The sequence below is a fragment of the Corythoichthys intestinalis genome, chromosome 18, assembly GCF_030265065.1.
Source record: "Corythoichthys intestinalis isolate RoL2023-P3 chromosome 18, ASM3026506v1, whole genome shotgun sequence".
NCBI lineage: Eukaryota > Metazoa > Chordata > Actinopteri > Syngnathiformes > Syngnathidae > Corythoichthys > Corythoichthys intestinalis.
In genome coordinates this window covers 28,806,615-28,817,757 of record NC_080412.1, presented here as the reverse complement: position 1 = coordinate 28,817,757, position 11,143 = coordinate 28,806,615, and the positions used below count along the sequence as shown (strand labels likewise).

Below are 11,143 nucleotides of genomic sequence, written 5' to 3'. Positions count from 1 at the left end.
GATGCTGAAAAAGTTTCTTTTGAAAGTTTCTTTTGATATTGCAAGACAAAGTTAATTTTGATGCAATGTAAGTGTGTGTTTGTGTATATAATAATAAAATGTGCATATCAGATCAAAGTCGTACGTGCACTGTGTGTATCCAAGGCAGGAATTTATAATTGTGATGATCTTCTTTCTATATGAAGATTAGGGATGTAGCACATATTCAGCTATGGTATTCTTTCTATTGTCATACATATAGATTTCCATTATTATTTATTGCTGTATATATTTTTATTTTATACTTTATTATTTTCATAAATACTGACTTTTTTTCATGTACATTTATAGTGACAATGAAAGTAAAGTGAAATGAAAATGGAAGGGTGGAAAGAGGACCGACACCCCATGGAAGTGTGGGCTGTGTGATGTCGCCCTGTGTCGAATTCCAGGACGAAACTGCTTTTCGGAGTGGCATGCCTGAGAAAAATTTAACTTGCTTATTGTAAATATTTTTGAAAATACTTTTTTTCCCAATGTTGTATATATATTTTTTCCCCACAATCAGTCTTCTCAATTTGTCTATATAAATGTGTGTTCAAGAAGCTTGATTGTGTGTACATAGTTTTCATCAGGTGATGGGCCGCAATACCTAAACTCAAAGAGATGGCCTCTAAACACTTTTTATGTTAGATGGTATATATTTTTTCACTGTTCGGTCTGCTGTATATAACCTGTTTTGACTAGAGCATGTATAAAGGCAAAAATCGCCTATGGCTATACCTGTTGTTTATGTTGAATTGTCAAATATAAGACTATTTATTCTAAATTTTTTTGGTTGAATGTTCATCCTAACATGTTGAATAAATATTACAAAGTTTCAAAACGGTTCGTTACGCATGTTTGGTTGTCAATTGGACATCAATATTAAAAAATTTGACAAAACGATTTTGGAATTTTTGGTCTTTTTGGGCCCAAAATGATGATTTATAATTGGTCAGTGAATGAAACAACAGTTTGGACATGAAGTTCAAGGTGTCACAAAAAAAGGGACCAAACCAGGCCATCGTAAACAATTCTTTCTTTGAAATATAAAGGCAACTTCAAAGGCATGCAAAATCAGACAAAATAGGCCCAGACCTTAAAGGGTTAAAAAAAGGTGTCATTGTCTAAAAAACATAAAATAAAAATGAACCAACAAGTTGCTACCAAAATCTTTCACCATGATAGTGTCTCAGTTAACTCTAAGGCTGCATTGACGGTGCTCAACGCCCAATCCATTTAGACTGGGATCGTTCGTTCATTCAAAACCAGAGCATTTAGTCATTGTCCGATTTTCAGGCATTTACAGGTCACTTGCTGTCCATTTTAGGGCATTTACAGGTCATTTCCTATCGAGTTTAAGTCACTGCCTATTCATTTGGGTGATTCCCAGGTCATTTCCTGTTCTGCAACTCAAAATAAACAGGAAGAGACCCCTAAAATACCACAAAATCAACAGGAAGTAACTGAAAATCAACAGGTAAATGACCTTAAATGGCCCAAAATTACTTCACTGCCTGGCATTGGCTGCCACCGACCGCCATAGACGTTCAATCCGTTTGAAGCGGGAGGGATGGCAGCGAATGAACGTTCACTCGCTGCCACCCTCCCAGTTCAAATGGATTGGACGTGTACTAGTGATGAACTTATTCCAATTCACAGTAGAGGCTTGTTTTTCTGTTTATTAGTAGTTTGTAGAAATATCCTAGAATGATTTCCTGACCAATGTACTGATAATCGTTGTATCGCCATATCGTTATCGTGAGTTTTGGATCGCAAATCGTACCGTGAGGTACCAAGAGGTTCCCACTCCTACTGTATACTAACCTTTAATTTTGTGTATATGCAAAATCATATTGGAGGTATTGCCTCCTCAGCAGCCACCCTCCACAAACATGTTTTACATGTTGGTTGGCCCTCCGCCTCTAAGCTGCTGTCGTCTAACTTTTCTGTAGCCGAAGTATTCAGATACCAGCTGTTTTCTTCGACTGGGGAAAAAGTTCAAGAGTTTCACCTCCTCCAGCCATCGTGTAGCACGGGTGACTCACTGACACTCAGCAACAACCGGTGGGGGAAGGTTGAGCCTTGCAGCTGCAAGCGAGGGATTTCTCCATGCATTTTTGGGACATAAAAATAGCTAATACCTTAGGGAGGGCGTCACAGAAAATTTTGCGGTTTTGAAACCTTGACGTTTTCATACCACGGTATACCTTGAAACCGGTAATTGGCACATGCCTATGTTGAACATTCTAAAGGTGCTATATGGAGTTTGTCAATTTTTTTACTCGCAACTGCCACCTCCAGCGTAAAGCTTAATTGCAGCTTGTGTTGAACTCGCGCATCATCAAATCAGCACCAGAAAAAAAACTGCAAACGTGATTGTTGACTGTTAGTAACAAGTTTTATGTGGGTTAGAAAAGTGGTTTTGCCAGGCGGAGACTAGGCCTAACAACATTGCTGTCGTGGAGATGCACAGGTGTGTACCTCTCCATTGGAGGGAGGAATAAGGGCTTTTGGGGGCAATCTGTTTTCAGTGAGGGCTCTGTGTACTCATCAGGCCATTGCTGGAGCATGCATGGAGTAGGAAAGTATTTTACATTAACACTATCCAATACTGAATGGTAACTTTAATGTAAAAAGTACACACTAAAATGATAAATTTTACATATCCTGTTTTACGATACAAATTTCACATGACGTGAAAATTATTTTCACTATAAATTAGGTTTGTTTTGGAAATATTCTGTGACATCACATAGCTTAACTCTGGCTGCCACTGACAGCAATATACAGTGGGACAAATAAGTATTTAGTATACCACTAATTGTGCAAGTTCTCCCACTTGAAAATATTAGAGTCCTGTAATTGTCAACATGGGTAGACCTCAACCATGAGAGACAGAATGTGGAAAAAATAATCACATTGTTTGATTTTTAAAGAATTTACAAATCATGGTGGAAAATAAGTATTTGGTCAATACCAAAAGTTCATCTCAATACTTTGTTATGTACCCTTTGTTGGCAATAACGGAGGCCAAACGTTTTCTGTAACTCTTCACAAGCTTTTCACACACTGTTGCTGGTATTTTGGCCCATGCCTTCTTGCAGATCTCCTCTAGACCAATGATGTTTTGGGGCTGTTGCTGGGCAACACGGACTTTCAACTCCCTCCTCACCCCGTGGCGTCAAAATGATAACAAGAACGGTGAGCAAAAATCCCAGAACCACACGGGGGGACCTTGTGAATGACCTACAGTGAGCAGGGACCACAGTAACAAAGGCTACTATCAGTAACACAATGCGACGCCAGGGACTCAAATCCTGCACCACCAGACGGGTCCCCCTGCTGATGAAAGTACACGTCCAGGCCCGTCTGCGGTTCGCTAGAGAGCATTTGGATGATCCAGAAGAAGACTAGGAGAATGTGTTTTGGTCATATGAAACCAAAATAGAACTTTTTGGTAGAAACACAGGATCTCGTTTTTGGAGGAAAAAGAATACTGAATTGCACCATACCCACTGTGAAGCATGGGGGTGGAAATATGCTCTGGGGTTGTTTTTCTCCAAAGGGACCAGGACGATTGATCTGTGTAAAGGAAAGAATGAATGGGGCCATGTATTGAGAGATTTTGAGTGAAAATCTCCTTTCATCAGCAAGGGCATTGAAGATGAGACGTGGCTGGGTCTTTCAGCATGACAATGATCCCAAACACACAGCCAGGGCAACAAGGGAGTGGCTTCGTAAGAAGCATTTTAAGGTCCTGGAGTGGCCGAGTCAGTCTCCAGATCTCAACTCCATAGAAAATCTGTGGAGGGAGTTGAAAGTCCGTGTTGCACAACGACAGCCCCAAAACATCATTGCTCTAGAGGAGATCTGCATGGAGGAATGGGCCAAAATACCAGCAACAGTGTGTGAAAAGCTTGTGAAGAGTTACAGAAAACGTTTGGCCTCAGTTATTGCCAACAAAGGGTACATAACAAAGTATTGCGAAGAACTTTTGGTATTGACCAAATACTTATTTTCCACCATGATTTGCAAATAAATTCTTTAAAAATTCAAACAATGTGATTTTCTGGGTTTGTTTTCCACATTCAGTCTCTCATGGTTGAGGTTTACCCATGTTGACAATTACAGGCCTCTCTAATATTTTCAAGTGGGACAACTTGCACAATTAGTGGTTGACTAAATACTTATTTGCCCCGCTGTACGTCCAATCAATTTTTTTTCCCTTTTACCAACCACCAGAACACATACTCTCTGACCTGGGCTGCCAGTGAATGAGTGAAGCAAATAATCACTTTTGAAGTGATATCCACTAATGTGACAGTTGTCTCTGAATAAGTTGAAATTGCATATGCCAACAGAATAAATTTCACGCTGTACAATACTAAATTTCACCTCTTTATGGGCAGAAATAACATGCGAAAAACCTCACTGGAATCATTTTAATGGCCAATATTTTTTAAAAGACAAAATAACTTACAAAAACAACAAAGCTCATCCACTCCATTTGACACTTTTAGTCACCTTCAATGGTCTTGGCCCGGCCCACCTAAGAGTTCAAAAGGCAGCGCGCCCTCACTGGCCGATCTCCCGGAGGCTCCGCAGCGAGGCGGCGCAGCTGGAGATCAGGTTGCACAGCTGGATGCTGGACTCAAGGGAGGTGCAACTTTGCAGCTGATTACTGGCCCAGCGCATCTTGCTCAGCACCGCCTCCTCGGCGTCCCGCAGCACCGGGCGCATGACCGCCGGACGTGCGGCGGCGCTGGGCGCCGTAGTAGGGACGGCGGCGGACCCTGGGACAACCACGGCGGGGGATGGCGGTGCGGTGGCGGCCGGCGGCGGAGGAGGAATGGCTCTGCCACCGGCTGCCGCCCCCTCGCAGTGCTCTGGTCGGGGCTGGGGGACAGCGTTGCTGACGTGGTCACCAGCGTCGCCGTTGACGTGCGTGGAATCGGACGGCGCCGGGGACTGAGCCGCCAGGCGCCGCTCTCGAACTTGGGACAGCGCCGCCTGTGCGTTGAGGGCTGACGCAAAAACAAAAATGTTAGCCTAAACACTCATATTCATCATGGTTAACTCATTGGCAGCAATAGACGTCCAATCTATTTTGACTGGGAAGCGTATCGCAGTCAGTGTCAGAAAATCAGTTCACACAGCGGCTTTGTGGTGCGTCATTTACCAGGGTTGTCCTTGTCAACGTCAGAATCCAGCTCCTGACACGAGACACAATAGTTCTTGTGTGCACGGTCCTGCAGCAGAATGGTCTGAAAACAAACGTCACCACTTGCAATGACACAAAAGGGCTTCCCGCGTGTGCGAGCGTGAAAGAGAAAGAACGAGATTTACCCCGCACTTGTCACAGCACTCGCCTAGCATCTTGTAGCCTTTGAGGAGGTAGTCCCCCATGACTTTGCTGATCTGGTCCTGTCGCTCCCTGCGGGCCTGGATCACCTTCATCTCGGCCTCGGTCGGGGGCTCCCACTCGAAGTCTTCCTCCTCTGGAAGTCACACATCACACGTTAATGTTGCTGTATTTATATACCGTATTTTCGGATTATAAATCGCAGTTTTTTTTTCTCCATAGTTTGGCTGGGGGTCTGACTTATACTCTGGAGCGACCTATGTGTGAAATTATTAACACATAATTATATCATTTCACATGTTATTTTGGGGATTTGGAGTGACATTGATGGTTTGGTAAACTTGGTATGCTATAGTTATCTGAATAACTCTTAATAGCTATGTTATGTTAACATACCGGCAACGTTTGCATTTCGTTGTTCATGCATCATGTACAGTGCCTTGCAAAAGTATTCGGCCCCCTTGAATCTTGCAACCTTTCGCCACATTTCAGGCTTCAAACATAAAGATATGAAATTTAATTTTTTTGTCAAGAATCAACAACAAGTGGGACACAATCGTGAAGTGGAACAACATTTATTCGATAATTTAAACTTTTTTAACAAATAAAAAACTGAAAAGTGGGGCGTGCAATATTATTCGGCCCCTTTACTTTCAGAAGTTCAGTGAGGATCTCTGAATGATCCAATGTTGTCCTAAATGACCGATGATGATAAATAGAATCCACCTGTGTGTAATCAAGTCTCCGCATAAATGCACCTGCTCTGTGATAGTCTCAGGGTTCTGTTTAAAGTGCAGAGAGCATTATGAAAACCAAGGAACACACCAGGCAGGTCCGAGATACTGTTGTGGAGAAGTTTAAAGCCGTATTTGGATACAAAAAGATTTCCCAAGCTTTAAACATCTCAAGGAGCACTGTGCAAGCCATCATATTGAAATGGAAGGAGCATCAGACCACTGCAAATCTACCAAGACCCGGCCGTCCTTCCAAACTTTCTTCTCAAACAAGGAGAAAACTGATCAGAGATGCAGCCAAGAGGCCCATGATCACTCTGGATGAACTGCAGAGATCTACAGCTGAGGTGGGAGAGTCTGTCCATAGGACAACAATCAGTCGTACACTGCACAAATCTGGCCTTTATGGAAGAGTGGCAAGAAGAAAGCCATTTCTCAAAGATATCCATAAAAAGTCTCGTTTAAAGTTTGCCACAAGCCACCTGGGAGACACACCAAACATGTGGAAGAAGGTGCTCTGGTCAGATGAAACCAAAATTGAACTTTTTGGCCACAATGCAAAACGATATGTTTGGCGTAAAAGCAACACAGCTCATCACCCTGAACACACCATCCCCACTGTCAAACATGGTGGTGGCAGCATCATGGTTCGGGCCTGCTTTTCTTCAGCAGGGACAGGGAAGATGGTTAAAATTGACGGGAAGATGGATGCAGCCAAATACAGGAACATTCTGGAAGAAAACCTGTTGGTATCTGCACAAGACCTGAGATTGGGACGGAGATTTATCTTCCAACAGGACAATGATCCAAAACATAAAGCACTCTCTACAATGGAATGGTTAAAAAATAAACGTATCCAGGTGTTAGAATGGCCAAGTCAAAGTCCAGACCTGAATCCAATCGAGAATCTGTGGAAAGAGCTGAAGACTGCTGTTCACAAACACTCTCCATCCAACCTCACTGAGCTCGAGCTGTTTTGCAAGGAAGAATGGGCAAGAATGTCAGTCTCTCGATGTGCAAAACTGATAGAAACATACCCCAAGCGACTTGCAGCTGTAATTGGAGCAAAAGGTGGCGCTACAAAGTATTAATGCAAGGGGGCCGAATAATATTGCACGCCCCACTTTTCAGTTTTTTATTTGTTAAAAAAGTTTAAATTATCCAATAAATTTTGTTCCACTTCACGATTGTGTCCCACTTGTTGATTCTTGACAAAAAATTAAAAATTTTATATCTTTATGTTTGAAGCCTGAAATGTGGCGAAAGGTTGCAAGGTTCAAGGGGGCCAAATACTTGACACTGTAACATTATCAGACTGTACACCTATTCAGCATGGTGATCTCTATCGTATTTTATTGTAAACTGCCTTTCAAGATGACATATCTGTTCGATTTTTATTATTTGTTTGGATTTTATCAAGTAAATGTCCCCCAAAAATGCGACTTATGTTTTTTTCCTCTTCGTTTGGGCATTTTATGGCTGGTGCGACTCATACTCAGGTGCGACTTATAGTCCGAAAAATACGGTACTAGTCCTTCTCAAAAAATTAGCAAATTGTGGTTAAGTTCATTATTTTCTGTAATGTACTGATAAACATTAGACTTTCATATATTTTAGATTCATTACACACAACTGAAGTAGTTCAAGACTTTTATTTATTTTAATATTGATTTTGGCAAAAAAGCCAAGAAAAAACAAAAATCCCTACCTCAAAAAATTAGCATATTTCATCTAACCAATACAAAAAAAGTGTATTCTAATACAAAAAAAAAAAAAAAGTCAAGTTCAATTAATTATATCAGCTATGCACTCAATACTTGGCTGGGAATCCTTTTGCAGAGATGACTGTTTCAATGCGGCGTGGCATGGAGGCAATCAGCCTGTGGCACTGCTGAGGTGTTATAGAGGCCCAGGATGCTTTGATATGGGCCTTAAGCTCATCCACAGTGTTGGGTCTGGTGTCTCTCAACTTCCTCTTCACAATATCCCACAGATTCTCTATGGGGTTCAGGTCAGGAGAGTTGGCAGGCCAATTGAGCACAGTAACGCTATGGTCAGTAAACCATTTAACAGTGGTTTTGGATCTCCATAAAACTTTTTAGCAGATGGAAGCATGAACTGCTCCAAAAACTCCTGAGAGCTAGCTGCATTGACCCTGTCCTTGATAAAACACAGTAGACCAACACCAACAGCTGACATGGCACCCCAGACCATCACTGACTGTAGGTACTTGACACTGGACTTCAGGCATTTTGGCAGTTCCTTCTCCCCAGTCTTCCTCCAAACTCTGGCACCTTGATTTCAGAATCACATACAAAATTTGCTTTCATCTGAAAAAAAGTACTTTGGACCACTGAGCAACAGTCCAGTGCTGCTTCTCGGTCGCCCAGGTCAGGCGCCTCTGCCGCCGTTTCCGGTTCAAAAGTGGCCTGACCTCGGGAATGTGGCCCATTTTCCAGCACACGCCAGTGCACGGTGGCTCTGGATGTTTCTACTCCAGACTCAGTCCAATGTTTCTGCAGGTCCCCCAGGGTCTGGAATTGGCCCTTCACCACAATCTTTCTCAGGGTGTGGTCACCTCTTCTGGTTGTGCAGCATTTCCTGCCACACGTTTTCCTTCCCATAGACTTCCCACTGAGGTGCCTTGATACAGCACGCTGGGAACCGCCTATTCTCTCAGAAATTCATTTCTGTGTCTTAGCGTCTTGCTTGAGCAATGCTGGCCTTCTGGACAGCAGTCAGGTCGGCATGATTGCGGTTTTGAGTAATGAACCAGGCTGGGAGTTTTTAAAAGGAATCTTTCGCAGGGGTTTTGAGTTAATTCGTTGATTCAGATGATTAGGTTAGTAGCTTCTTTAGAGTACCTTTTCACGATATGCTAATTTTTTTAGATAGGGATTTTTGTTTTTTTCTTTACTTGTTTACCAACATTATCCATTTTAAAACAATAAAAGGCTTGAACTACTTCAGTTGTGTGTAATGAATCTAAAATATATTAAAGTCTAATGTTTATCAGTACATTACAGAAAATAATTAACTATCACAATATCCCAATTTTTTAGAAGAACCAGTATGCTCAAGTTTTCATTAATCAGCATTTTTGATATTCTTATATTTGTGGTATTCAATTAAGATTTCTCATATACCTTCACCCAATTTAAGTTTAACTTTTCAGTCTTTTACAAATTTAGGGGTGTGCCATCTTAGACACCGCACGAGTCGATTCAAGTACGATTCAGGGTGCTTCGATTCAAATATTGAACCATGATCACGGTATTGACGATCACGATTATCGATGCATCGTACATTACTAGTTAATAAAGTAGCCAAATAAATTTATGTCAATTACTTAACATATCCCAATAATTCAACAGGTACAATGGAAACATGCCCATACAACAAAATGTTCCTTTAAATTTTTTTTTTTTTTTTACAAAAAGTGCAAAAACATTAACCATTTTAAAGGCAGTACTTATTTCTCAACATGCCCATACAACACTCAGCTGACCTTGAGATTCTCTTTTTCAGAAGAAGGTTCAAAATCATTAAGCTGTTTCAAAGGCAGTACTTATTTCTCTCAAGTTCCAATCAATGGATTTCTATGACAACATTCTAATCTATACTGTAGTATTATATCTAGAGTAGACAGGGATATTGATGTGTTAACCAGGGGCACAGGCCAAAGTTAATTCGGCCAGAATGCGGTCGTTAATAAAATATTATTTCTGTGCGGCCCGGTAGCAAATGCGCCACGGACCCATACCGGTCCGTGGCCCGGTGGATTGAGACCCCTGACTTAAATGAATAGGCAGTGACTCAAACTCAACAGGAAATGACCGGTAAATGCCCTATAATGAACCGCTAGTGACCAGTAAATGCCCTGAAAATCGGACAGAACGACTGTGAATGCTCTGGTTTCGAATGAACGAACGATCCCAGTCTAAACGGATTGGGCGTCGTGCACCGTCAATGCAGCCTTATAGTTAACTGACACTATTATGGTGGAAGATTTTGTTAGCAACTTGTTTCATTTTTATTCATTTTTTTAGAAATTGACACCTTTTTAAAACGATATCTCGATTCTTGGCAGGAGCGTATCGATAACCTTTTGGGATACAAAGTATCACGATATATCACCATTTCGATATCTTGTCACACCCCTAATTTAAGATGAATATGCTTCAGTTATTGAATTCTTCCTGGCATTGGTACTTGGAGTATTTTATCTATGAAGGTTTGGTGTAAAAGGTTTGAAAAACAATGAAGCAAGCTACTAATGTATTGCGGATTTCAGTTAATGCAGTGCGGTCTGGAACGTACCCCCCACGCGATGGAGGGAGGATGACAGACTGCCCACCACTTTTCAAGATGCATTGTGGGATATTCTGAGAGCACTAAACGGGGGCTGAACGCACAATCCAACTACACAACAAAGCTGCAAACTAACTTGACTGAGCTTTGTGAATGGCTCGTGAGTCATTTCCGAAACGGCCTAAGTGTCCCAAACGTTACTTTTATTGAGAGAACGATCACCACTAAAGTCAACTGTGCTGGTAAACTAGCAACCAGCTAGCGAGGAACACCGCGCCAACGTTGGCCGCTCAAACGTGAGGCAAACACAAGTAAAAAGACAACCGAGAATGTTCAGAAATGACTTGACCGCGTTTCCGATATGAATCCGTGCGATTTCGGCGACTCCGGAGTGATAAACAAACAAGAAAACAAAACTACAAACCTCCATTAAGCGACATGTTGCTGCGCGGCGCCGCACGTCCGTACGTACAGCGTAATGACGTCACGCTTTTCTTCTCTCGGGGAACGCACGTTGCTGCCGTCTGGCGGCGCCAGGACAAACTGCAGGTCATTTACCTCGATTTTGAACTTTTGCTGCTCGAAATGGTAACTGACTGTACACTACCTGGAAACTAAACTTTATTAATGTCTTCTTTTATTTGGGAAAAAAAATCAAGTAAGTGTTGAAGCATTAGTACGAGCAACTTTTTTTTTTTTTTTACAAAAAGTA

The 11,143-nt window shown here is 41.8% G+C and overlaps 1 protein-coding gene across 1 annotated transcript; it reads right to left on the bottom strand.

The window, feature by feature from the left end:
• Positions 1-4,218: 4,218 nt before the first annotated feature.
• znrd2 (zinc ribbon domain containing 2) lies at positions 4,219-10,978 on the bottom strand. The gene is made up of 4 exons (XM_057821669.1): positions 10,856-10,978; positions 5,371-5,522; positions 5,204-5,288; positions 4,219-5,048 (listed from the first exon to the last, which is right to left on the bottom strand). The coding sequence occupies exons 1-4, from the start codon at positions 10,869-10,871 to the stop codon at positions 4,600-4,602; spliced, it is 702 nt and encodes a 233-aa protein (XP_057677652.1). The 5' UTR covers positions 10,872-10,978; the 3' UTR covers positions 4,219-4,599.
• Positions 10,979-11,143: the final 165 nt, after the last annotated feature.

Coding starts and splice junctions, on each gene's coding strand:
- znrd2 (XM_057821669.1), bottom strand. Junction 5,289..5,370: donor AGTGCTGTGACAAGTGCGGG/GTAAATCTCGTT, acceptor GTTTGTTTTCAG/ACCATTCTGCTGCAGGACCG. Junction 5,049..5,203: donor CGTTGACAAGGACAACCCTG/GTAAATGACGCA, acceptor TTTTTGCGTCAG/CCCTCAACGCACAGGCGGCG.